The sequence below is a fragment of the Syngnathus acus genome, chromosome 21, assembly GCF_901709675.1.
Source record: "Syngnathus acus chromosome 21, fSynAcu1.2, whole genome shotgun sequence".
Classification (NCBI taxonomy): Eukaryota; Metazoa; Chordata; class Actinopteri; order Syngnathiformes; family Syngnathidae; genus Syngnathus; species Syngnathus acus.
This window is the reverse complement of record NC_051105.1, coordinates 298096-321104: the sequence shown is the minus strand read 5'-3', so window position 1 is coordinate 321104 and position 23009 is coordinate 298096. Positions and strand designations below refer to the sequence as shown.

The 23009-nt window shown below is 52.5% G+C and overlaps 1 protein-coding gene across 3 annotated transcripts in view; it reads right to left on the bottom strand.

Moving 5' to 3' along the window:
- Positions 1–23009, bottom strand: part of ttn.2 (titin, tandem duplicate 2) — a 163836-nt gene that overhangs the window by 27566 nt on the left and 113261 nt on the right. For all 3 annotated transcript variants that reach the window (XM_037239939.1, XM_037239941.1, XM_037239940.1), the window contains 13 exons: positions 22588–22890; positions 22172–22474; positions 21477–21782; positions 20812–21099; positions 20278–20568; positions 19841–20125; positions 19150–19737; positions 18956–19060; positions 18691–18888; positions 18270–18566; positions 17598–18185; positions 17187–17489; positions 5–17098 (listed from right to left, as the gene is read on the bottom strand). In XM_037239939.1, coding sequence (XP_037095834.1) covers positions 5–17098; positions 17187–17489; positions 17598–18185; positions 18270–18566; positions 18691–18888; positions 18956–19060; positions 19150–19737; positions 19841–20125; positions 20278–20568; positions 20812–21099; positions 21477–21782; positions 22172–22474; positions 22588–22890 — 20949 coding nt within the window. The remainder of the gene's footprint in view (positions 1–4; positions 17099–17186; positions 17490–17597; positions 18186–18269; positions 18567–18690; positions 18889–18955; positions 19061–19149; positions 19738–19840; positions 20126–20277; positions 20569–20811; positions 21100–21476; positions 21783–22171; positions 22475–22587; positions 22891–23009) is intronic.

The following is a 23009-nucleotide window of genomic DNA, read 5'->3' as shown; positions in this document are numbered from 1 at the left end:
ATACCCGTGATCTTGGTTCCTTCTTTGGTCTCAGCAGGTACTCCGACGCCATACTCATTCTCGCCAGTCACTCTGAAGTAGAACACGCCGCCCTCTTGCAGGTCTGACACCTTGTATGTCAGCCTATGGCACGTGTCAGTCAGCTGAGTCCAGCCCTTCCTACTGGCCTCCCGGATATCCACCAGGTAGTTCTTTACCGGTCCTCCTCCTTCATTCTCGGGAGTATCCCATGTCACAATTGCAGAGTTCTTGGTCACATCCTTGACCATGACACATGCTGGAGGTCCAGGAGAATCCAGGACTCTGACATTGAGAGTCAAGGAGGCAGTACCAGCTACATTGGACAAGGTGATTGTGTATTTTCCAGAATCGTTGCGAGTGGCTTTCTCCAAAGTGATTGAGGTGAAGGTTTCTGTGGTGTCAATGACAGCACGGACCCTTAGGTCGACATCTGGCTTGCTCCAAGTCACACTGGGGATGGGTTTGCCTCTGAAGGGCACTGTCATGGTGAAGGAGCTACCATCCTTCACGATAAGAGTTTTCCTCATATCGTTGCTGATGTCAAAGATGGGCTCTTCTTCCCGTTCCTTGGCCAGCTGCTTGTCAGACTCTGGACTGGGGTCGCTGACTCCAATCTTGTTCATGGACTTCACCACAAACACGTACTCTGCACCAGGTGTCAGTCCTACCACTGTGAACTCTGTATTCTTGGTGTTCTGGACACCGACTGTCCATTCATCATCCAAAGTGTTTCTATATTCCACTTGGTATCCCGTCACGGGGGCACCGCCGTCAAACAGTGGCTTATTCCACGACAGGGCGACAGTGGACTTTGTGGAGTCAATGATCTTGGGCTTCGCTGGCGGGGAAGGCAAGAACTGGGGATCTTCTGCCTTGGTGAGCGGACAGGCAACGCTGGGAGCGCTAAGACCGGCAGCATTCTCTGCAAACACTCTGTATTCATACTCAGCGCCCTCACGAAGGTGTGATGCTTTGACTCTGAGGTCATAAACGGGTTTCTTGTTAACACGGCACCAGCGAAGGCCAGTCTTCTCTCTCTTTTCGATGACGTAGCCAGCAATGCTGCTGCCACCGTCAGAGACTGGTCTTTCCCAGCAGATGGTCATTGCCTCGCTGGTAACTGAGGTGACCTGAACATTCGTGGGAGCAGCGGGGACTGTGAACGGATCCATGGCCTTTGTTGGCTCACTTTCAAGGGCTTCGCCATCCCCATATTTGTTCACTCCTCTAACTCGGAAGATGTACTCATTTCCCTTAAGCAGCTTGGTGACTTTGCAGGTGGTGGCCTTCATGTCACCATGGACAAGAGTCCACGCCAGTCTGCTAGTCTCCCGTTTTTCGACAATGTAGTGCATAATATCGGCGCCGCCGTTCTCCCGAGGAGGTCCCCAGGTCAGAGTACATTTTTCTGCTGTCAGGCCAGACACAGCCAAGGGTCCCGAAGAAGGTCCGGGCCTATCCAGAACCTTGCAGTTGATAGCCACAGACCGGGTTCCTGCCACATTGTGCAGAGTCAGAACGTACTGGCCAGAGTCTCTCCTGATAGCATCTCTTATCAGCAGGGTAGTTGCGAAGTTGGTGGTGGCGATCTCACACCTGGCCTTGGCCTCAATCTCCTTTCCATCCTTAGACCACGTCACGACAGGAAGCGGTCGCCCGGTGGTTTCAGCATCAATTTGAATCATTTCTCCTGCTTTGATGACAAGCAGCTGTCTGAACTTTTCTTCCAAGATGATTGTGGGTGGATCGACATCATCTTTGACTTTTATAGGTCCAGTACTGTCGGAAGGAACGCTCAACACCTCGGCAGAATTCTTAGCGATAACGTGGAAGTCATACTGGACGTCTTCAGTTAGGCCTGTGACATCAAAGTAAGTGTCTTGCAGGTTGGTGAAGTTACACTTCAGCCAGCGGCCATTCGGAACCTCTTTGCGTTCAACGATGTAGCCTGTAATCTTGATTCCACCATCATGTTCTGGCTTGTCCCAGAAGAGGGAGACCGAGGTCCTTGTGATATTGGTGACTTTTAGATTGCGAGGAGGTTCACAAGGATTCCTTGCTGCCACCGGCTCACTGGCTTTGGACCCTGGACCGATGCCGGCAATGTTCTCCGCATAGACTCTAAACTGGTAGAGCAAGCCTTCTTCGATGCCACTCATCTTAAACTGACTCTCGGTCACAAGACCTCTGTTCACCTTGGTCCAAAGGATGCTGCTTTGATCCTTGCACTCAATGTGATAACCAACGATGGGGCTTCCACCATCCCTGATGGGTCGGTCCCAAACAACAAGCATGCCAGACTTGTTGGCATGGGAAACACGAACGTTGGCGGGAGAGCCCGGCGGTTCGAACGGATACTGAGCAACGACGGGAGCAGAGTCGACAGCGTGACTCTTGCCGTATCGATTCTCGGCTGCGACGCGGAACTGATATTCCGTTCCCTGAGTTAGACGGCACACTTTGATCGAGGTCCTGGCGACGGTCGCAGACACAATCTGCCATACAGTTGTGGTCGTGTCTCTCTTTTCCACCACGTAATTATTAATTTGGCATCCGCCGTGGTAGGTCGGAGCATCCCAAGACAGAGATACAAAGTCAGCGCTCACCTCATCCATCTTAATGTTACTGGGCGGGCCCGGTTTGTCCAGGATGATAACAGAGATTTCACCTGTTGTCGTGCCCACTGCATTAGTAAGAGTGAGCTCATACTTTCCTACGTCTTCCCTGGTGGCATCCTTGATGACGATTTTCGACGAGCTCTGCGAGGTGAGAACATTGACTCGAGTGGTCTGCTTCAGCACCTGACCATCCTTCTTCCAGGTCACTTCAGGCTGCGGCCTGCCTTTGAAGGGAACGTCAATCTTCAGGTCATCTCCAGCTTTGACACTGTACGTGTTGAACAGCAGGTTGATGGTGGGCTTGACGGTGGTGTCCTGCACCAAAACGGGCTCAGCTAGAGGTTTGGGGTCACTCCTGCCCTTGTCGTTCACCGCCAAAACCCTGAAGAAGTACTCCTCGTCTGTTGCGAGACCTTCAACGGTGGCCTCGAGTGCTTTAACTTCACTGCACAAACTCCACACTTCGTCTCCGTAGGGCTGCATCTCCACAATGTAGCCTGTAATCTTGCTGCCACCATCATGGTCAGGTTTCTCCCAGGACAGAGTGACAGTGTGGCGAGTGACGTCCATCAGCTGCACTCTGCCAGGAGGCAAAGGAGCCTCAGAGACTTTGACTTGTTCCGTGGAGGCGGGCAGACCCACACCGAGTTCATTTACAGCCAGCACGCGGAAGTAATACCGGCCTCCCTCCTGTAGGTCAGAGATCATGTAAGAGTTCCTCACACAATTGGTGCTCACGCTGGTGAAGGCCATTCTCTTCTGCTCTCTCTTCTCCACAACGTAATGAGATATCTTTGCCCCTCCGTCGATAAGAGGCGGCTCCCAGGAGAGAGAGACTGAATTTCTTTTCACGTCTTTCACCTCAAGGTTCGTGGGGGCGCTAGGTGAGTCCAGGACTCGGACGTTGATGAAGGCCGATTTAGAACCGCTCATGTTCTCCAGCGTCAGTACATATTTCCCGGTATCAAATCGGTCGACGTTCTCAATCACTAACATGGTGTAGGAGCTCGTCACCTCAATCTGAGCACGCTCGTTGAGAGTGCCGTCTGCCTTTGACCACCGGACCTCGGGCTCAGGCTTCCCTCGGATTGTGACAAATAGACGCAAGGACGCTGTGGCCCTGATGTTGACCATCTTTCTTAGATCGCAGTCCAGTTCAATTTCAGGAGCTTCCAGTTTCTCAGCGGCGATGACGTTGCCAGGCAGGTCTACGTGTTCACCCACGCCCTCGCAGTTAACGGCGCAGATGCGGAAACGGTACTCTGCGTTCTCCCTCAATTTCTTCACTGTGTAGCTGGTAGCCTGCACCCCAGTGTGTGGGGTGCAAACGACCCATTCATCCGCTTCGGCCTCCTTCATTTCAACAATGTAACCGCTGACGGGTGCTCCGCCATCATATATAGGCCTCGTCCAGGTCAAGGAGACCGTTGTGCTGGAATGGTCGGCGACCTTCGGGTTGTTTGGGGGTCCTGGTGGGTAAATGGCATCGCACGCCTTGATGTACTGAGTCGGTGCACTGGGCGTGCCCACGCCAGCGGCATTTTCAGCAGAGACCCTGAATTCGTAAGAGTGGCCCTCGGTGAGACCGGTGCATCGGAACCTCAGGTCGGTCAGCCTCTTCTTGTTGCATTTGCTCCATCGGATGCCATCCTTGTCACGTTTTTCAAGGATGTATCCCTCAATCTCGGCTCCCCCGTTGCTCTCTGGCCGTTCCCAGGTGAGCACAATGGAGTCTCTGGTGATGGCACCGGCCTCTGGTATGCTCGGTGCGCTCGGGGTGGTGAATGGATTGCGTGCGACAACTGGCTCAGATTCGAGTGGCTCTCCAACACCGTATTTGTTGACAGCCGTGACTCGGAAGATGTACTCGTTCCCAGGCAGCAGTTTGGTGACTTTATAGCTGATGGCTTGTATGTTGGGCTCCACCATAGTCCACGACAAACGGCTGGTTTCTCTCTTTTCGATGATATAGTGTGAAATGCCAGCTCCGCCGTCCTGCGAGGGATGGTTCCAATGCAGATAACACTTTTCAGCAGTAACGCCTTTGACCTTTAACGGGCCCTCCGGTGGGCCGGGTCTATCTAGAACCTTGACGTTAGCCGGCATGTTTTTAACTCCTCCCACGTTCACGAGTTTGAGAACAAAGTGTCCCCCGTCTGTGCGGATGCAGTCCTTCACTGTCAAGACGGTGCGTGTGAGTGTGGTCTTGATCTCCATTCTTGGCGTAGTCTTGTCAATCTCCTTCCCATCCTTTAACCAGATGACCTCAGGCAGAGGCTTGCCGGTGTAGTCTGCGTCAATGACAAACGTTTCGCCAGCACGAACCACCGTTAGGTCCTTGAATTTGGAATCCATGGTTGCTTCGGGGGCCTCAATTTCATCTTTGGCAGTTATTTCTCCTGTGCTTGGAGAGGGACGGCTGGATGTGCCTGCTGCATTCTTGGCCACAACTCTGAACTCATAAATGCAGTCTTCAGTCAGGCCAGTGATCGTGAACTGGGTGTTAAGGATGTTGGTGAAGCTGGCCTTCATCCAGCGAGTATCCGGGTGTTTCCTCCTTTCAACCACGTAGCCGGTAATCACGCTGCCTCCGTCGTACGCTGGAGCGGCCCACCGAAGCGTGACGTGGTTTCGTGTTATTTCAATGGCCTCGGGAGTACCCGGTGCGTCACAGGGGTCCCGAGCGACGGTGCTTTCAGAGACTTTGCTCACGGGACTTAGTCCTGCAATGTTTTCGGCACACACCCTGAATTCATACTCGATGCCCTCCTCCAGATCACCGGTCTTGAACCGTGCATCGGGGATAAGCAGCTTGTTGAGCTGAGTCCACAGGAGGCTGTTCTTCTCCTTCCTCTCCAGACGGTAACCAAGAATGGGACTGCCACCATTGTTTAGGGGCGGCTTCCACTCTACCACCATGCTGTCCTTGGTCGCCGCGGTCACAATGGGTGCGACTGGTGCGTCAGGCACACTGAATGGATACCGAGCCATGACTTGTGGTGAGACAATTGCGGAACTCTTTCCATATCTGTTCTCAGCAGACACTCTGAATTGATATTCCACTCCAGTCTTCAGGTTGCTGACCTTGATGGTTGTTCTGGCGATGGTCGCAGACACAATCTGCCAAGCTGTGCTGGTGGTGTCTCTCTTCTCGACAATGTAGTTGTTAATTTGACAGCCGCCAGTATACGTCGGTGGTTCCCAGGAGAGTGTCACGTAATTGGAGCTCACTTCGTCAATCTTCACAGGACCGGTGGGCGGACCTGGTTTATCGAGAACGATAACGGTGATCTCCTCGGTTGCAGTTCCGACATTGCTGGTAGCTGTGACGCTGTATTTGCCGGAATCCTCCCTCTTTGCATCCTTGATGCACAGCTTTGTCGATGTAGGCGTACCAGATACATTGAGCCTGGTCGTCTCTCTAAGAGCCTGTCCTTCTTTCTTCCACTCCACTGTCGGGACTGGACGCCCAGTCACTGGAATCTCAATCTTCAAATCTTCACCATTTTGCAAACTATACGTGTTGAATGTCATGCTGAATCCGGGCAACATGGTCAAATCCATGGCTATGACCGGTGCAGCGAGAGCCCTAGGGTCACTCTTACCTTTGTCATTAAAGGCAGATACTCTGAAAAGATACTCGTGTCCGGCAGTGAGGCCTGTGACCGTGCCTTCGCAGGTCTTGGTGGTGGTGGCCTCCACCCATTCCTCAGAGTCCATAGTTTGCATTTCGATGTAGTAACCGATAATCCTGCTTCCTCCGTCGTGGACTGGTTTCTCCCATGACAGCGAGGCAGTTGTTTTAGTGACTTCGGTTAAATTGACTTTACCGACTGACAGAGGAGGCTCAGCGGTCTTAACCGAGTCTGTTGTCTCAACGGGTAGTCCGACACCAAACTCATTTTCGGCAAGGACCCGGAAGTAGTAAATGATTCCCTCTGTGAGCCCGGTGACTCGATAGCTGGTCTTTGTGCACTTGTTGTCTACGTTGGCATAAACCTTCCTGTTGGACTCACGCTTTTCGACCAGATAATTCTTTATTCTTGCACCACCGTCAATAAGAGGGGGCTCCCAACTCAGGGTGACGCTCTCGCGTTTGACATCTTTGACGATCAGGTTCATGGGCGCTCCTGGGGTGTCCAGAACTTTGACAGATACAAATGCAGATTTGGTGCCTGCGCTGTTTTGCAGATTGAGGACATATTTCCCGGCATCATATCTGTCACAGATATCGATGGAGAGCTGCGTGTAGTCATCTTCCATTTCAAGTTGAACTTTACTGGGAAGTTCACCGTCCTCCTTGGCCCAGCTAATCTCCGGTGTAGGACGACCCTTAAATGGAATGCCAATTCTCATGGGGGCTCCCGCACGGACGGTAATGCCCTTTCGAAGTTCTGCATCCAGAATCATCTCCGGGGCATTCATCTTATCCACAGGCGTAAGTGTGCCCAGGACCTGGCTTGGCTCCCCAATGCCCAGCTTGTTGATGGCACAGACGCGCACTTTGTATTCCTGATGCTCAGTCAACTTGGTGATGGTAAACTTGGGGACATTTACTCCAGAAGGTGGCGTGCAAATAGTCCACTCCTCCTCATCAGCCTTGGTGACTTCAACAACGTAACCTTGAATCTCGCAGCCACCATCATATATGGGCCTGTGCCATGCCAGACTTATGGAGTCCTTTGTGGTGTCTGTCACATGAACGTCGGTGGGGCTGCCAGGCTCAAAAGTGGGGTCACAGGCTTTCAGGTAAGGTGTGGGAGGGCTCGGCTGACTCACGCCAGCTGCATTCTCGGCAGACACCCTGAATTCATATTCGTGGTCCTCGGTCAGTCCCGTCACTCGGAAACGCAAGTCCGTTACCCTGCGCTTGTTACACTTGGTCCACCTTATGCCAGCCCGATCTCGCTTTTCCACAATGTAGCCAACAATTTCACTGCCTCCGTTGGTCTCGGGGCGGTTCCAGCAGACAGTCATGGAGTCCCTGGTAATGTTGGTGATGTCAATCTCTCGAGGTGTGCCAGGCGGGACAAATGGATTCCTCATTATAACTGGAGCTGACTCTAGAGGCTCCCCCTCGCCATATTTGTTGACCGCCATGACCCTGAAGATGTATTCGTTACCCTTCAAGAGTTTGGTGACCTTGAACATGGTGGCAACGCAATCACTGGAGACCACAGTCCACGCCAGGCGGCTGGTCTCTCTCTTCTGAATGACGTAGTGAGAAATGCCGCTGCCGCCGTCATGCCTCGGCGGAAGCCACGACAGGGAGCACTTCTCCTCTGTGACATTGCTGACAGTAAGAGGACCCTCCGATGGACCCGGTCTGTCGAGGACTTTCACGCTGAATGGGACAGTCTTGCTGCCGGCCACGTTGGTCAGTAGCAGTGTGTATTGGCCGCCGTCCACTCTGATGGCATCCTTCACAACAAGAAGAGCCTTAAAGTCTTCATTTTTAATCTCCGCTCGGGCCGAGTTCTCCACTTCAACATCTCCCTTAAACCACTGAGCTGTGGGAACGGGCTTTCCGTCCACTTTGGCCTCCAAACTGAATGTGTCCCCAGCATTGACGACGAGCGTCTGATTGTACATGGCGTCCGTCTCACAGCCGGGCGGGTTAACTTCGTCTATTGCCGTGATGGATCCGGTGCTCTCGGAAGGCTTGCTGACTGCACCGGCCGCGTTCCTTGCAATGACCCTAAAGTCATATTTGCTGTTTTCTGTCAAGCCGGTGACCGTGAATTCAAGGCTCGTGACGTTTGCAAAGCTGGCCTTCATCCACTTGCCTTCAGGAAGATCCCGTTTCTCCACTACATATCCAATAATTAGACTTCCGCCATTGTACTGCGGGGCGGCCCACCTGAGCTTCACTGAGTGTCTGGTCACAATCAGTGCTACTGGACAGCCAGGAGGATCACACGGATCGCGGGCCACATAGACCTCTGAGACTTTACTGCACTTTCCAATGCCGACAATGTTCTCGGCGTAGACCCTGTATTCATACTCGATGCCTTCCTCCAGAGGAGTGGATTTGAACCTACAGTCTTGGACGAGAGTCTTGTTAATCTTGGTCCAAAGTATGCTGTTCTTCTCTTTCCTTTCAAGATGATAGCCCAAGATAGTGCTGCCGCCATCAGATGGAGATTTGTGCCACTCCACGACCATGTGGTCTTTAGTGTATGAAGACACAAACGGCGTGCCCGGTGGCCCGGGCTCTTGGAATGGATACTGCGCCACGACCGGGTCCGAATCAATGGCATAACTCTTGCCATATCTGTTCTCAGCATAGATTCGGAATTGATACTCCGCGCCGGTCTTCAGATTGCCCACTTTGAGTGTCAATCTGGCCACGGTGGCAGAAACCACTACCCAGTTGGTGGTGGTTGTGTCTCGTTTTTCGACAACATAGTTTGATATTTGGCAGCCGCCTGTATAAGTGGGAGGTTCCCATGTAAGGGTGATACTCTCTGCACTGACATCATCCAATTTGACAGGTCCCGTCGGCGGTCCGGGCTTGTCTAAAGTGATAACTTCGACAGTGGCTTCCTTGGATCCCAGATCGTTGGCAACGGTGATGGTGTACATGCCTTCGTCCTCTCTCGTGGCATCCTTTATCGTGAGTGTGGTCTGATGCGCTGAATCTGTGACGTTTACCCTGGTGGTCTGCTTGAGGACGGCTCCATCCTTGGACCAAGAGATGGTCGGCTTTGGATGTCCCGCAATTGGCACTTCCATCTTGAGGTCGTGTCCCACTTGAACACTGTAGCTACTGGCTTTAGGACGAACGGCAGGCTCGATCACAAGGTCCTTTGCGACGACCGGCTGAGCCAGTTGCCTGGGGTCGCTCCTGCCCTTGTCGTTGACAGCCACCACTCGGAACTGATACTCTTCTCCCTTGAGCAAGTTACTCACTCGGGCCTCGGTTGCCTTCCCACTGGCACAGACGGACCAGGAGTCAGTGTCCATTGGAGCCAGTTCAACTTCGTAGTGGCTTATCCGGCTGCCGCCATCATGTAAGGGCTTCTCCCACGTCAAGGTGACGCAACTGTGCGTGACGTCAACAACGCTGACTTTACCGGGGGGCTGCGGCTTCTCAGATACCTTGATCGGCTCAATGGTTTTGGCAGGCAGACCGATGCCGTACTCGTTCTCAGCCATCACTCTAAAGAAGAATATTCCACCCTCTGGCAGAGATTCTACTTTCCATATCATCTTATTGCAGACGGTGACTGGGGAGTAAACCTTACGAGTGCTCTCCCGCTTCTCCACGATGTATTGCTTAATCTTTGAGCCGCCGTCGATGAGCGGAGGCTCCCACGTCAGGGTGACGGAGTTCTTGGTGATCTCCTTGACGAAAAGGTTATTTGGAGGGCTCGGGGAGTCCAGGACTCTGACGCTGATGAAGGCGCACTTTATTCCACTGGCGTTCTCTGCAGTAAGCGTGTATTTGCCACTGTCAAATCGGTCCACGTTCTCAATAACAAGCGATGCGTAGCTGTCTGTGTTATCAATTTGGGCTGTCTCCTTAATCTCCCCATCAGCCTTGCCCCATTTGACCTCAGGGGCGGGACGACCTCTCACGGGAACAAAGAGCCTAAGTGTGCTTGCGGCTCTGATGTTGATCATCTTTCTCATATCGGCATCGAGGTCCAGGTCTGGAGCTTCGAGCTTTTCTTCCAGAACGATTTTCCCCGGGAAATCAGCTTGCTCGCCGACACCCATTTTGTTGATGGCGCACACTCTGAACTGATACTCGTGCTTCTCCAGGAGCTTTGTCACCGTAAAGTACGTTTCTGCGATTCCAGAGGAAGGAGTGCATATGAACCACTCGTCTGATGCGCTGTTGCATGCTTCTACAATGTAGGCCTGAATCTCACAGCCACCGTCATAGATGGGTTTACCCCAGGTCAAGGAAACGGTGGATCTTGACGTTTCCACCACCTTGGGATTGTTTGGCGGGCCTGGTTTGAAGATAGGATCCAAGGCTTTGTAATATGTTGTCGTGGGACTGGGCGTTCCGATGCCGGCAGCATTCTCTGCAGAGACTCTAAATTCATAGCTGTGGTTTTCTTGAAGACCGCTAACTCTGAAACGGAGCTCGCTTACGTTACGCTTATTGCACCTGGTCCATCTAACGCCGTCCTTGTCACGTTTCTCCACAACATAACCTTGGATGGCGCTGCCGCCGTCGTTACTCGGCCGTTCCCAGGTCACTACCATGGAGTCTTTGGTAATCGTGGAGACCTCGACCTCTCTTGGTGGGTCGGGCGGGACAAATGGATTTTTGGCAATCATGGGCTCGGATTCCAGAGGCTCACCGACTCCATATTTGCTCACTGCAATCACTCTAAAGATGTACTCGTTACCGGGGAGAAGCTTGGTGATCTTCAGGTTGAGGGTTTGAACCTTCTGTTCAACTACTGTCCAAACCAGTCTGCTCGTCTCTCTCCTTTCAACAATGTAATGTGAGACATCGCTACCGCCATCTTGCAAAGGTGGTTTCCAGGAAATGGAGCATTTCTCACTCGTTACACCGTAGATTGAAATAGGGCCCTCTGGCGGACCTGGCCTGTCCAGAACTTTGACATGAATGTTCACAGATTTCTCTCCACCTACATTCTTCACCAGCAACGTGTACTGGCCCCCATCGACACGAATGGCTTCTTTGACAACAATGCAGGTCAAAAAGTCTGTGTTCTTGATTTCCAGGCGTGCTGCTTCACTCATGACTTGACCCTCCTTCAGCCATTGTACCGTGGGTACGGGTTTGCCGGAGAAAGCCGCCTCAAGCATGAAGGACTCTCCGGCGTTCACGACCACAGCCTGGGAGTATTTGGCATCTAAGTCAATTTGGGGCGGATCCACCTCATCCTTGGCAGTGATGGCTCCGGTGGAGTCGGACGGTTGACTGCTCACACCAGCTGCATTTTTTGCAATGACGCGGAACTCATAAATCTGATCTTCAGTGAGACCCGTGACAACAAATGAAGTCTCGATGACGTTGGCAAAACTGGCCTTCATCCAGCGTCCGGCTCCTTCCTTCTTCTCTACCACATAGCCAGTGATTTTTATGCCACCATCATACTCGGGTTTGGCCCATCGGAGGGTCACCTGGTTTCTGGTTACGATAACAGCCTCCGGCTTTCCTGGTCTGTCACAAGGGTCTCTGGCTACCTGCAAATCACTCACGACGCTTGCTTTGCTTAGGCCGACAATGTTCTCAGCATAAACTCTGAACTCGTATTCAATACCCTCTTCCAGGCCAACCGCTTTGAATCGGGTTTCTGGGATAAGCTGTTTGTTCTGCTTCACCCACAGAATACTGTTTTTCTCTTTGAGCTCCAGGTGGTAGCCCAGGATCTTACTTCCACCATCACTGCTGGGTTTATCCCATACGACCATCATGCTCTCCTTGGTGGCTGACTGGACAACCACGGAACGTGGTGAAGCGGGTACGTCGAATGGATATTGAGCTACTATGCTTTCAGATAGCAGCGCCGAGGACTTGCCATAGCGGTTCTCTGCGGCAATCCTGAATTGGTACTCACATCCGGTCTTCAGACGTACAGCTTTTATAGTGGTTCTGGCTACCGTGGCCGATACGATCTGCCAGTTAGTGGTCGACGTGTCTCTCTTCTCCACGACATAATTGTTGATGCTACAGCCACCGTCGTACTCTGGCGGATTCCAGGACAAGATCACACTGTCTGCAGTGACTTCGTCCAGCTTGATTGGGCCAGTTGGAGGGCCTGGCTTGTCTAGCACCACCACGTTTATGTCTGCAGTTGCCTCTCCTGCTGTGTTACTAAGTTTGATGGAATACACGCCCACATCATCTCTGCAGGCCTCCTTAATGACCAGGAAAAGGTTCTTGTTGGTGCTTTCAGCGTGAACTCTCGTCGTCTCCTTGAGGGCGACGCCGTCTTTGAACCACGTCGCTGTTGCTTTGGGACAAGCGGCATAAGGCACGTCAATCTTCAGATCCTCTCCGGCTAGCACACTAAAGGTGCTGAAAGCCAGTTTGAACGTTGGCGCTATAACCAGATCTTTGGCCACCACTGGCATGCTGAGAGAACGTGGATCACTAACTCCCTTTTCATTGGTTGCTGAGATACGGAACATGTACTCCTCTCCCTGCGTTAAACCTGTTACAACTGCCTCGTTGGTCTTGACCGCCATAACCTGGGTCCACTTTTCACTATCACTCGCCTGCATCTCAACAATGTATCCGGTGATTCTGCTGCCACCGTCATGGTCGGGCTTCTCCCAGGTGAGTGTAACGCTGGTGCCGGTAACCTCGCGGAGAGTCACCTTTCCTGGAGGGAGGGGTCTCTCCGACACCTTAATGGGGTCAAACGTCTCCACCGGGAGGCCGATGCCATATTCGTTCTCAGCCAAAACTCTGAAGAAGTACATCTTGCCTTCCTCCAGTTCTCCAACTTTCCAGCTGGATTTGTGGCAGCTTGAACTGACAGTGGAGTAGGCCTTCCTGGTTGACTCGCGTTTCTCAACAATGTAATTGCGGACTCTGGAGCCGCCATCAATTAAAGGCGCATCCCAAATGAGCGAGACCGAATCTTTGGTAACCTCCTTGATGAGAAGGTTCTGAGGTGCCCCGGGGGTGTCGAGCACCCTGACGTTGACAAAAGCACTCTTACTTCCCGAGGCATTTTCCACAGTGACTATGTATTTACCACCATCAAACCTGTCAACATTTTCAACTTGCAGAGTGGTGAATGACGACGTGACCTCAACGATAGCTCTGTCTAGGGACTCCCCGTGCTCTCTTGACCATTTGACGTCAGGTGCCGGCCTGCCTTTAATCGGCACAAAGAGTCTGAGTGTGCCACAGGCTCGGATGCAGACCACCTTACGGAGATCCGCTTCGAGTTCGATTTCAGGAGGTAGTAACCTGTCCTCGGCTTTTGGAGTTCCGGGGACAGCAGCGGGCTCTCCCACACCCTCGCAGTTGGTGGCACAGATGTTGATCTTGTAGTCTTGGTTCTCTTTCAGCCCAGTGATGGTGAAGGAGGTAGCTGTCCATCCCTTCTTAGGAGTGTGAATTGTCCATTCATCCTCTTCTGGCAGGCAAGTCTCCACAATGTAGCCAGTGATTTCAGAACCACCATCATAGATGGGCTTATTCCATGCAAGAGTGATGGAAGACTTGGTCGTGTCTAGAACTCTCGGGTTCCCCGGAGGTCCTGGTTGGAATATTGTGTCCATGGCTTTGTAGAACGGACTCGAGGGACTCGGCTTGCTCAGTCCGGCATTGTTCTCTGCAAAAACTCTGAACTCATACTCGTGGCCCGGTGTGAGGCCAGAGGCCTTGAACCGAAGGTCCGTTACAGTCCTTTTGTTGCACTTCACCCAGCGCAGTCCAGTCTTATCCCGTCTCTCAATGACGTAAGTGTTAATTCTGCTCCCTCCGTCATGCTCGGGGCGCTCCCAGCAGACCACCATTGAGTCTTTGGTGATGGTCGTGACCTCCGGCTGCCCGGGCGGGTCACTGGGAACGTAGGGATTGGCACATATGACAGGCAGGGACTCCACCGGCTCTCCAATGCCATACTTATTCACAGCCATAACTCTGAAGACATACTCATTGCCCTGCAGAAGCTTGGTGACCTTGAACCTGTTTGCTTGGAGATCTGTGGCCACGTTTGTCCAGGCCAACCTGCTGGTTTCACGCTTCTGAATGATGAAGTATTCAATCTTGGCACCGCCGTCATGTGTCGGATGCAGCCAGTTGAGGACACACTTCTCCGCGGCAATGTCGGTAACCGTTAAGGAATCGGGCGGTCCCGGTCTATCAAGGACCTTGACGTTGAAAGTGAATTTAGCGTAGCCGCCAGGGTTACTGGCAGTAAGGGTGAACGCACCGCCATCTCTTCTCAACGAGTCTTTGTTGATTAAACTTGTGTGGAAAGCAGACATCTTGATCTCCAACTTTCCGGTATCTTCGAGTTCCTTCCCGTCCTTGGTCCACACGAGTGAGGGGATGGGCCGACCCGTCACGTCGGCCTCCAGTGTAAACACCTCTCCGGCCATGACAACAACATTGCTACTGTAAATGGAGTCGACATTGAGCCGGGGCTCCTCAAGATCATCCCTGCATGTGATGGCTTCCGAGGGTTGAGAAGGTGCACTCACAGCTCCTGCTGAGTTTCGAGCCAACACGCGAAATTCGTAAACTGCGTCTTCAATCAGACCGCTGACTGTGTAGACCGTCTCGAGGATGTTGTTGAAGTTGGCTTTGAGCCAGCGCCCGCTTGGCAGCTCTCTCCTCTCCACGGTGTATCCAGTAATGGGGAATCCTCCATCTGCCTCTGGTTTGGTCCAGGAAACGGTCACCTCGTGTCTGGTGATGTTCAGTGCCAAGGGTCTGCCTGGCGGATCCACCGGATCCAGAGCGTGCAATGGGTCAGAGGGTTTGCTGGGTTTGCTGAGACCAGCCAGGTTTTCAGCAATAACACGGTGTTGATATTCAATTCCATCAACCAGGCCAGTTGATTTGAAGATGTTCCCCACCACGAGAGATTTGCTGATTGGCTGCCACAGAATGCTGTTCCGCTCTTTTCGTTCCACATGGTAGCCCAGAATGGCGCTGCCCCCATCCGAAGCTGGCTCGTTCCAACTCAGAGTCATTGCATCCTTATTGTGGGATGTGACTGCAGGTGGCCCTGGCTGGCCTGGGACATCAAACGGATAGGTCGCCACCACCGGCTCAGAGACAATGGCTGGTCCAATGCCGTATCGATTTTGGGCCTTAACACGGAACTGATATCCAGTTCCGGTGATGAGCCGGGCTGCCTTAAATGTGGTGCGTATGACAGTGGCTGCTAACTCCACCCAGGAAGTACCGGTGGTCTCCCGCATTTCAACAATGTAATTGTTGATGGGAACACCTCCGTCATTCTCAGGGGCCTCCCAGGACATAAGGATATAATCGGACGAGACTTCGTCCATCTTTATGGGACCGGTGGGTGGACCCGGAATATCGTGGACTAATACTGTGATTGTTTCAGTCACTGTGCCCAGCATGTTCTTTCCTGTCATCAAATACTGGCCTCCATCAGTCCTCTTGATCTCGCCAATGTTGAGGATGGTTGACGTTGCTGTGGTTTCTGTGTTGATTCTTTGCGTCTCTCTGAGAGCAGTGTCTCCTTTCTTCCAAGACACAACAGGTTTGGGTTTTCCAAGCACCGGAATCTCTACCTTAACCCGGTCGCCAGCCTTGGCAATGACAGTCTTCTGGTAGACACCACGTAGATCAAATGACGGAGCCGATGTTTGCTCCTTAATAATCGCTGGTCTGCTCTCGCGTGGATCGCTTCTACCCGAAGCGTTGACCGCCATTATGCGGAACGTATATTCTTCCCCCTCGATCAGATTGGTCACAGTGTAGTCCAGAGCCTTGATGGCAGCAACGTGGAGCCAATGCTCAGTGTCCTTCCTCTGGGCCTCAATGACATAGCCTGTGATCAAGCTACCACCATCGTGAAGAGGCTTGGTCCACGCCAAGCTGGCGCTGTCCGCCGTAACATCAGTGATGTACAGGTTTTCTGGCGGCGTAGGGGCCTGAGAGGCCCTGATTGGGTCGGCAGTTTCAGCGGGCTCGCCAACGCCAAGGTCATTCTCGGCAGAGATGCGGAAGTAGTAGTAAGCGCCCTCCTCCAGGTCAGTGAATTTAAAGGAGCACTTCTGCCAGTCGGTGCTTAGGACAGTGTAGGCCTTCTTTGTGGCCTCTCTCTTTTCAATGATGTAGTTGTGGATCTTAGAGCCACCGTCAATGATGGGGATCTCCCACTGAAGGGTTATGCTCGTTTTAGCAATCTCTCTCGGTTTGAGATTCACCGGGGGCCCCGGTGTGTCCAAGACCCGAACATTTATGAAGCCAGTCTTCTTTCCGGCCACGTTCTCCAGGCAGAGGTTGTACTTTCCGGCATCGTATCTAGTGCAGTCGGGGATGACCAGCAGGGTGTAAGACTCAGTCGTGTCAATGTGCGCACGCAGTTTCAGATTGACGTCATCTTTGGTCCAGGTGACTTCTGGCACAGGACGGCCTCGGATGGGAACAAAAAGACGTATCGACGTGCGGGCCCTGACTACCAGGGATTTGCGGAGTTCGGCGTCTAGCTCAAAGTCTGGAACAGACTCCTGGTCCACAAGTTCTGTTACTTTCTCAACCTCTGCAGGTTCGCCAACCCCCTCTGAGTTCACAGCTCTGACTCTGAACTGGTATCTGCCTCCCTTCTGCAGTTTTCCGATAACATAGACAGTAGCCTTCAGCTGGTACTCTGTCTCTGTCTCCCAGTCATCATGCCCTTCCTTTTTATACTCCACAATGTATCCATCCACTGGCAGTCCGCCGTCGTAGTGGGGTCGGCCCCAGGTGAACGTGGCAGACGTTTTCGTGGTGTCTGCAATCCTTGGATTGGAAGGAGGGCCTGGTGGATCTGATGACGAGGGAAAAGAACTTGTTGAAGAAAACATCATCATTATGCGGCTTAAACTAAATGTGATTATTGCTCTTGAACTACGTACACACGATGTCCTTGGTCATGGCCGGGCGCGAAGGCTCACTGGGTTCTCCGAAGCCAGCCTTGTTCTCGGCAGTCACTCTGAATTCGTACTCGACCCCTTCGCTTAGGCCTTGCACCTTGAAGCGCAGGTCTGGGACCGTTCTTTTGGAAGCCCTGACCCACCTCATGCCTCGTTTCTCTTTCCTTTCGACAAGGTAGCCCCTGATGTCACTGCCCCCATCCTGCAATGGTCTCTTCCATGAAATGGTGACAGAGTTCCTGGTGACATTATCAATTTCTGGGCTAGATGGTGGACCTGGTGGACCTACGGGTGCAAAGACGGTTGCCATTGTTTGTCATGAAAATCTGACATGCCCAAAAGAGTAAATGAGTTATGATGAGCAGAACACTGTAGAACACGGACTCAACTTACCATAACTGTCGACCATTTTGACTGGACCGGACAGGCTTGCGTCTCCAGTGCCATATTGGTTGACAGCAGACACCCTGAAGATGTACTCGTTGCCTTTGATCAGTTTGCTGGTGACACATCTGCAGTCCATGACGTTTTCAGCCAGCTTGGTCCACTGCAAGCGACTGGTCTCTCGCTTCTCAAGGGTGTAAGACTTAATAGAGCAGCCTCCGTCCTCCTCTGGTGGAAGCCAGGTCAGGGTGCACTTTTCAGCAGAGATGTTACTGGCCTCAATGGGGCCCGGAGGTCCAGGAACATCCAGAACCTTCACTTTGACGTGTTCTTCTCTGATGCCGAACGGGTTACTGGCAGTGATGGTGTACTCTCCGGTGTTCTTCCTGCTGGCGTACTTGATGGCCACAGCGGAGGAGGTCGGAGTGCCGGTGATGCTGACAATGTCGGAGTTCTTGAGCTCACGGCCGGCCTTTGACCAGACAGCGGTGGGCGGAGGTTTGCCGAGAATCTTGGAAGCGGACACCACGATTGTATCTCCTGCCCGGACAGATAGGCCGTCCTTCATGTCTGGGTCAATGGTGATGCTCGGGGGTTCTGAGAAATCAAGTGATGCAAAACGTTACATTGCAAGCTGGAACGCTCCGAACAAATGGCAAATTTCAGTCAAAGTCAACTTACCAAACTCATCCTTGCACGTTAACAGGTCGGTCGTCTCTGAGGGAAGACTAATAGCACCGGCAGAGTTCTTGGCCCTGACTTGGAATTTATACTGAGCTCCCTCTGTCAGGTCAGTGACTGTGAAGGCGCAGCCTTGAATGTTGACGTGGTTCGCCTTCATCCAGGCCTTACCGCCAGCCTCTAACTTCTCGACCATGTAGCCAGTCAGTTTGTAGCCGCCGTCATATTTGGGAGGAGTCCAAATAAGAGTGACTGATGACCTGGTGACATTAATGACCTCGGGCTTGCCAGGAGGATCTAACAGAAGACAAATACATCACTGTCATCGTTTTCTGCCAGATGCCAAGTGGGAGCTGCATTTTATGTGTTCAAAGTGCCACATAAATCAAGTTTGATTGATTGACTGAGCTCAAAAACTCACCAATGGGATCCAGGGCAACAACAGCCTCAGTAGGTCTGCTGGCCTTCCCAAGACCAGCCACGTTCATGGCCATCACCCTGAATTCGTACTCCAGTCCCTCGATCAGACCCGTGACCCTGCACTCCTTCAGTCTGAGAGGAGTCTTGCTGGCTCGTTTCCACATCAGACTGTTCCTCTCCTTAAACTCCACATGATAGCCTGCACGCAATCACAGTCCGCGTTTTGTTGCAGGTCTTAGCTTCACACCGCGACGGCACTCGGTTACCTGTAATTGGGGAGCCGCCCGTGTCTCTGGGATCGGCCCAGGTTAGGATGGCTGACTCGTGGCGGATGCTCATTATCTCTGGGGGTGCAGGCGCCTCTGGGACATCTGGGGATGGCAACAGAAGAAATTTTTTTTTCCCCCCTCCCACCAAATGAACCACACAAGGTGATTTCGTTTCCGTCTCGGATACTCACTGAAAGGATGCTGCGCGATGACCGTGTCTGACCTCAGGTGCTCTCCAATTCCGTATTTGTTCTCAGCAAACACTCTGAAAATGTACTCCACTCCGTCGTGGAGACGTATGACTCGCATGGTGGTTTTTTGTATAGCCGACGCTACCGTGGCCCACTTGTTGTCTGTCGTCCTCCTTTTCTCGACAATGTAGTTGGACACCTCTGCACCGCCGTCATCTTTGGGTGGCCCCCATTCCAGTGTGATGCCGTCAGCTGTGATCTCGTCAAACTTGATGGGTCCGGTGCAGATGCCCGGTTTGCCCACAACCTTTAGCTGCAACTTACAGTCCTTGGAGCCCAAGCTGTTCCTGACGTTGACGGTGTAGATTTCCGCGTCTCCTCTCTGGCAGTCTCTGATCAGGAGAGTGGTAACACCCTGGGAGGCCTCGACACACATACGGCCGATATCGCCGAGCGCTACGTCGCCCTTATTCCATGTGGCAGTGGGATAGGGCATGCCGCAGATGGGGATGTTGATGCGGGCGGTAGTCCCTTCCTTCACCACGTAGCAACCGTCGTGCAGACAGCTCAGGTTGCAGTCAGGTAGCACTGGAAAGCAGCGTAGCATTTGGCACGTTGAGGAAACAGAGGCAACAGTTATCGAGCCTTTTAGTGTCACATCCTGAAAGCAGGTGCAACCGCGGGTTCTTACCAAACTGGTCCTTGGCAACAGCCGCGATCTCAGAGGGTGGCCCCTCTCCGGACTCATTGAGTGCCTTGACTCTGAACAAGTATTCCTGGCCCTCTGTGAGCTCCCCAACCGTCAGTGAGGTGTTCTTGCCCTTAGAGATCTGCTTCCACTTCTCGCCTTCGCTCTGGTCCACAACATAGGCGCTGATGTGGCTTCCGCCATCACTGATGGGCTTTTTCCAGGCCAGAGTGATGGAATCTTTGCTGGTTTTCTTGGCATTCAAGTCCATCACTGGACCAGGTTCCTCTGGAGGGGCATCAAGAATTGTATCACAATAAGAATGACTTTCATGGCAGTAAGAAACAGCAGATTGCATACAAAGATTAGAATTTTATTTTAACGGTCGATAATCATTGTATCCACAACACACAGAAGAATTGGGGTGGGTACTCTCATACCTGAAGCTCGCACGCTGCCGGCAGTCTCACAGCCCTCTCCGATGCCGTAAGCGTTCTCGGCCAGAACTCTGAAGCAGTAGACTTGTCCCGCCTCCAGGTTAGGAATCCTGTACGAGATCTTGTGACACTCAGCTGACACACAAGTCCAGGCCTTCCTCTCGGCCAGGCGCTTCTCCACGATATAGTTCTTGACGGGACTGCCGCCATCGATCAACGGGGCGTCCCAGGTGATACAGGCGTGGTTGAGGGAGGTCTCCTTCACAGTAAGGTTTTGAGGTGGTCCAGGAGAATCTACAGTGGAAGGGTAGGGAATAAACAGAGGCAATATACTCAAGCTTCATTGAACTCAACCACAAGGTACTACTCTGGCTAATGGCTTAGGGTTAGAGAGAAGCATTGGCCACTACTGCAGGCATGGCAATCGCAACGTCACCCCTGTCCCAGGACGCACAAAAGGCGCGGGAAAATGAAAGGATTAGTTCTCTGCTTCCTTAAGGGACTCGCTCACGGCCGCAAAGATGATGGCTATCTCACCGAGGACCTTGACCACGATGGTGTAGCTCTTGGACCCACTGCTGTTCTCCAGCATCAGGACGTATTTGCCAGCGTCGTATCTGTTGATGTCTTCAACTAAGAGCAGGGTGTCCCACTCTGACGTCTTGATCAGGGCGCCGGTTCTCTCCTTCAGATTTCCGTCCACCTTGCTCCACGTCACTTTGGGTGCCGGCCGCCCTCTCAGGGGGACGTAGAGCCTCATGGTGACACCGGCGCGGAGAACCAATATTTTCCGCAGGTCGGCATCCAGCTCGGCTTCCGGAGGGACTACGGGAAGCGCATTTTGTTCACTAGTTTAGTTTTGATTTCATTGTTACAATTTCAGCAAATGGCATTTTGTTCAGTAGTTTAGTTTTGATGTCATTGTTACAATTTTAGCAAATCGCGTCGCGGTTCACCCTTTTCTGCCACCCGCTATAAAGCACAGGGTTCCAAGCAATGTTTTTTTTTTTTTTTTAATACGACGATTCCAGTTACTCAGGCAAGTCTGATTTTAGAGCTGTTTGCAGCACGTGCAGCAATATTTGGAGACTTGAGTGAGCCGGTTGGCTGCCTTTGTTTCATTTCCTCAAAGGGATGTGACATGACAAATCCACCAAAATAAACCGGGGTTGCCTGTAAAACAATGCAAAATGAGAACATACTCAGAATGTCCTTGGCCGTGTGGTTGCCGGGGACTTCGCTGGGCTCGCTGAAGCCAATCTTGTTAACGGCAAATACTCGGAACTGGTACTCTGTGCCTTCCATCAGGCCTGTTACCAACAACTTGGTGGCCTGGAGCTTCTTGGGGACATTGCATCTGGTCCAGTTTTCCGCAGTGGCCAGTTTGCACTCCACCAGATAGCCGATGATCTCGCAACCTCCGTCGTACGCTGGCTTGGTCCAGCTCAGGCTAATGGACCTCCTGGTAGAATCCACCACCTTGGGGAAGGCGGGCGGGCCGGGGGGATCTGACAAATGCAGACATTGAGTGATGACAGTGCCAGACACTTGATAATATAGCTGCACAGTAACTCACAAAAGTGAGCACACCCCTCCCTCACATTTTCCTGTTCTGACACAGAGGAGGGAAATGGACTAACTGGGCCAAATTGGGACAGTTTCAGTTCCTTTTGTCGCCAGTGGTTCAGACATTGTGCGTTGACTTATTTTAATACTAAGGCAGCAGACTGACTCCTTTACATAGCAGCAAAGGGGCATCATGGCCACAGTGTTTTTTCATCACAGGATCAAATCAAATCCCCACAAAACTCAGGGGTGTCCTCACTTGTCAGGGGTACTGGATATTTTCATTTGAATGACAACCAACGCAGGCTCTCACATCCAAAGAGATACTCACAGACGGGATCAACGGCCAGAGCCGCGCTGGACGCATCACTTGGTTTTCCCAGACCGGCTTTGTTCATGGCAATGACCCTGAACTCGTACTCGGAGCCCTCGGTTAGCTGACTCGCCTTGATGGTTCTGTCGATCACTGGCCGCCGGTTCACCTTGGCCCAGGTCAACTCGGTGGCTTCGCGCTTCTCCACCATGTAGCCCAGGATGGGGGCTCTCCCGTCATTGGCGGGCGCCTTCCAGCTGACCGTCATGGAGTCTTTGGTGATGTTGGTGATGACGGGTGGCTCGCAAGGGCCGGGAACATCTGAGGGAACCAAACCGATCGCTGATTAGAATCAGTCGATCCTGACAGGAGTACTCGTAGCAGTCTATGAACAGGTTGGAAAACATAGTGGACGTCTGGAAGCGTGCGCTCACCGTAGGGATTCTTGACCGTGACCGGTTCGGTCATGGTGGCATCGCCCACGCCGTACTGGTTCTCAGCGCTGACTCGGAACTGGTATTCGTGGCCCTCAATGAGCTTTTCTACCGAGCAGTCGGTGATGTGTCCATGTATGTTGGCGGTGACTAGCGCCCAGTTGGCCCTGCTGGTTTCCCGCTTCTCGATGATGTAGTTGGTGATTTCAGAACCGCCGTCTGCCAGCGGGGGTTCCCACCGCAGCTTGACGCGGTCTGCAAACACTTTGGTGATTTTCACTGAAGCCGGAGGACCTGGTTTGTCTGCGAGGAACACCCGGAGTGTAGGTTTGAAGACTTAGACAGACAGTGTTCCCACTGTTCATTTTCCATGCGCACAGAAAATGTCGCGGAATCATTTTGAATGCTGAATATGCTCAGAA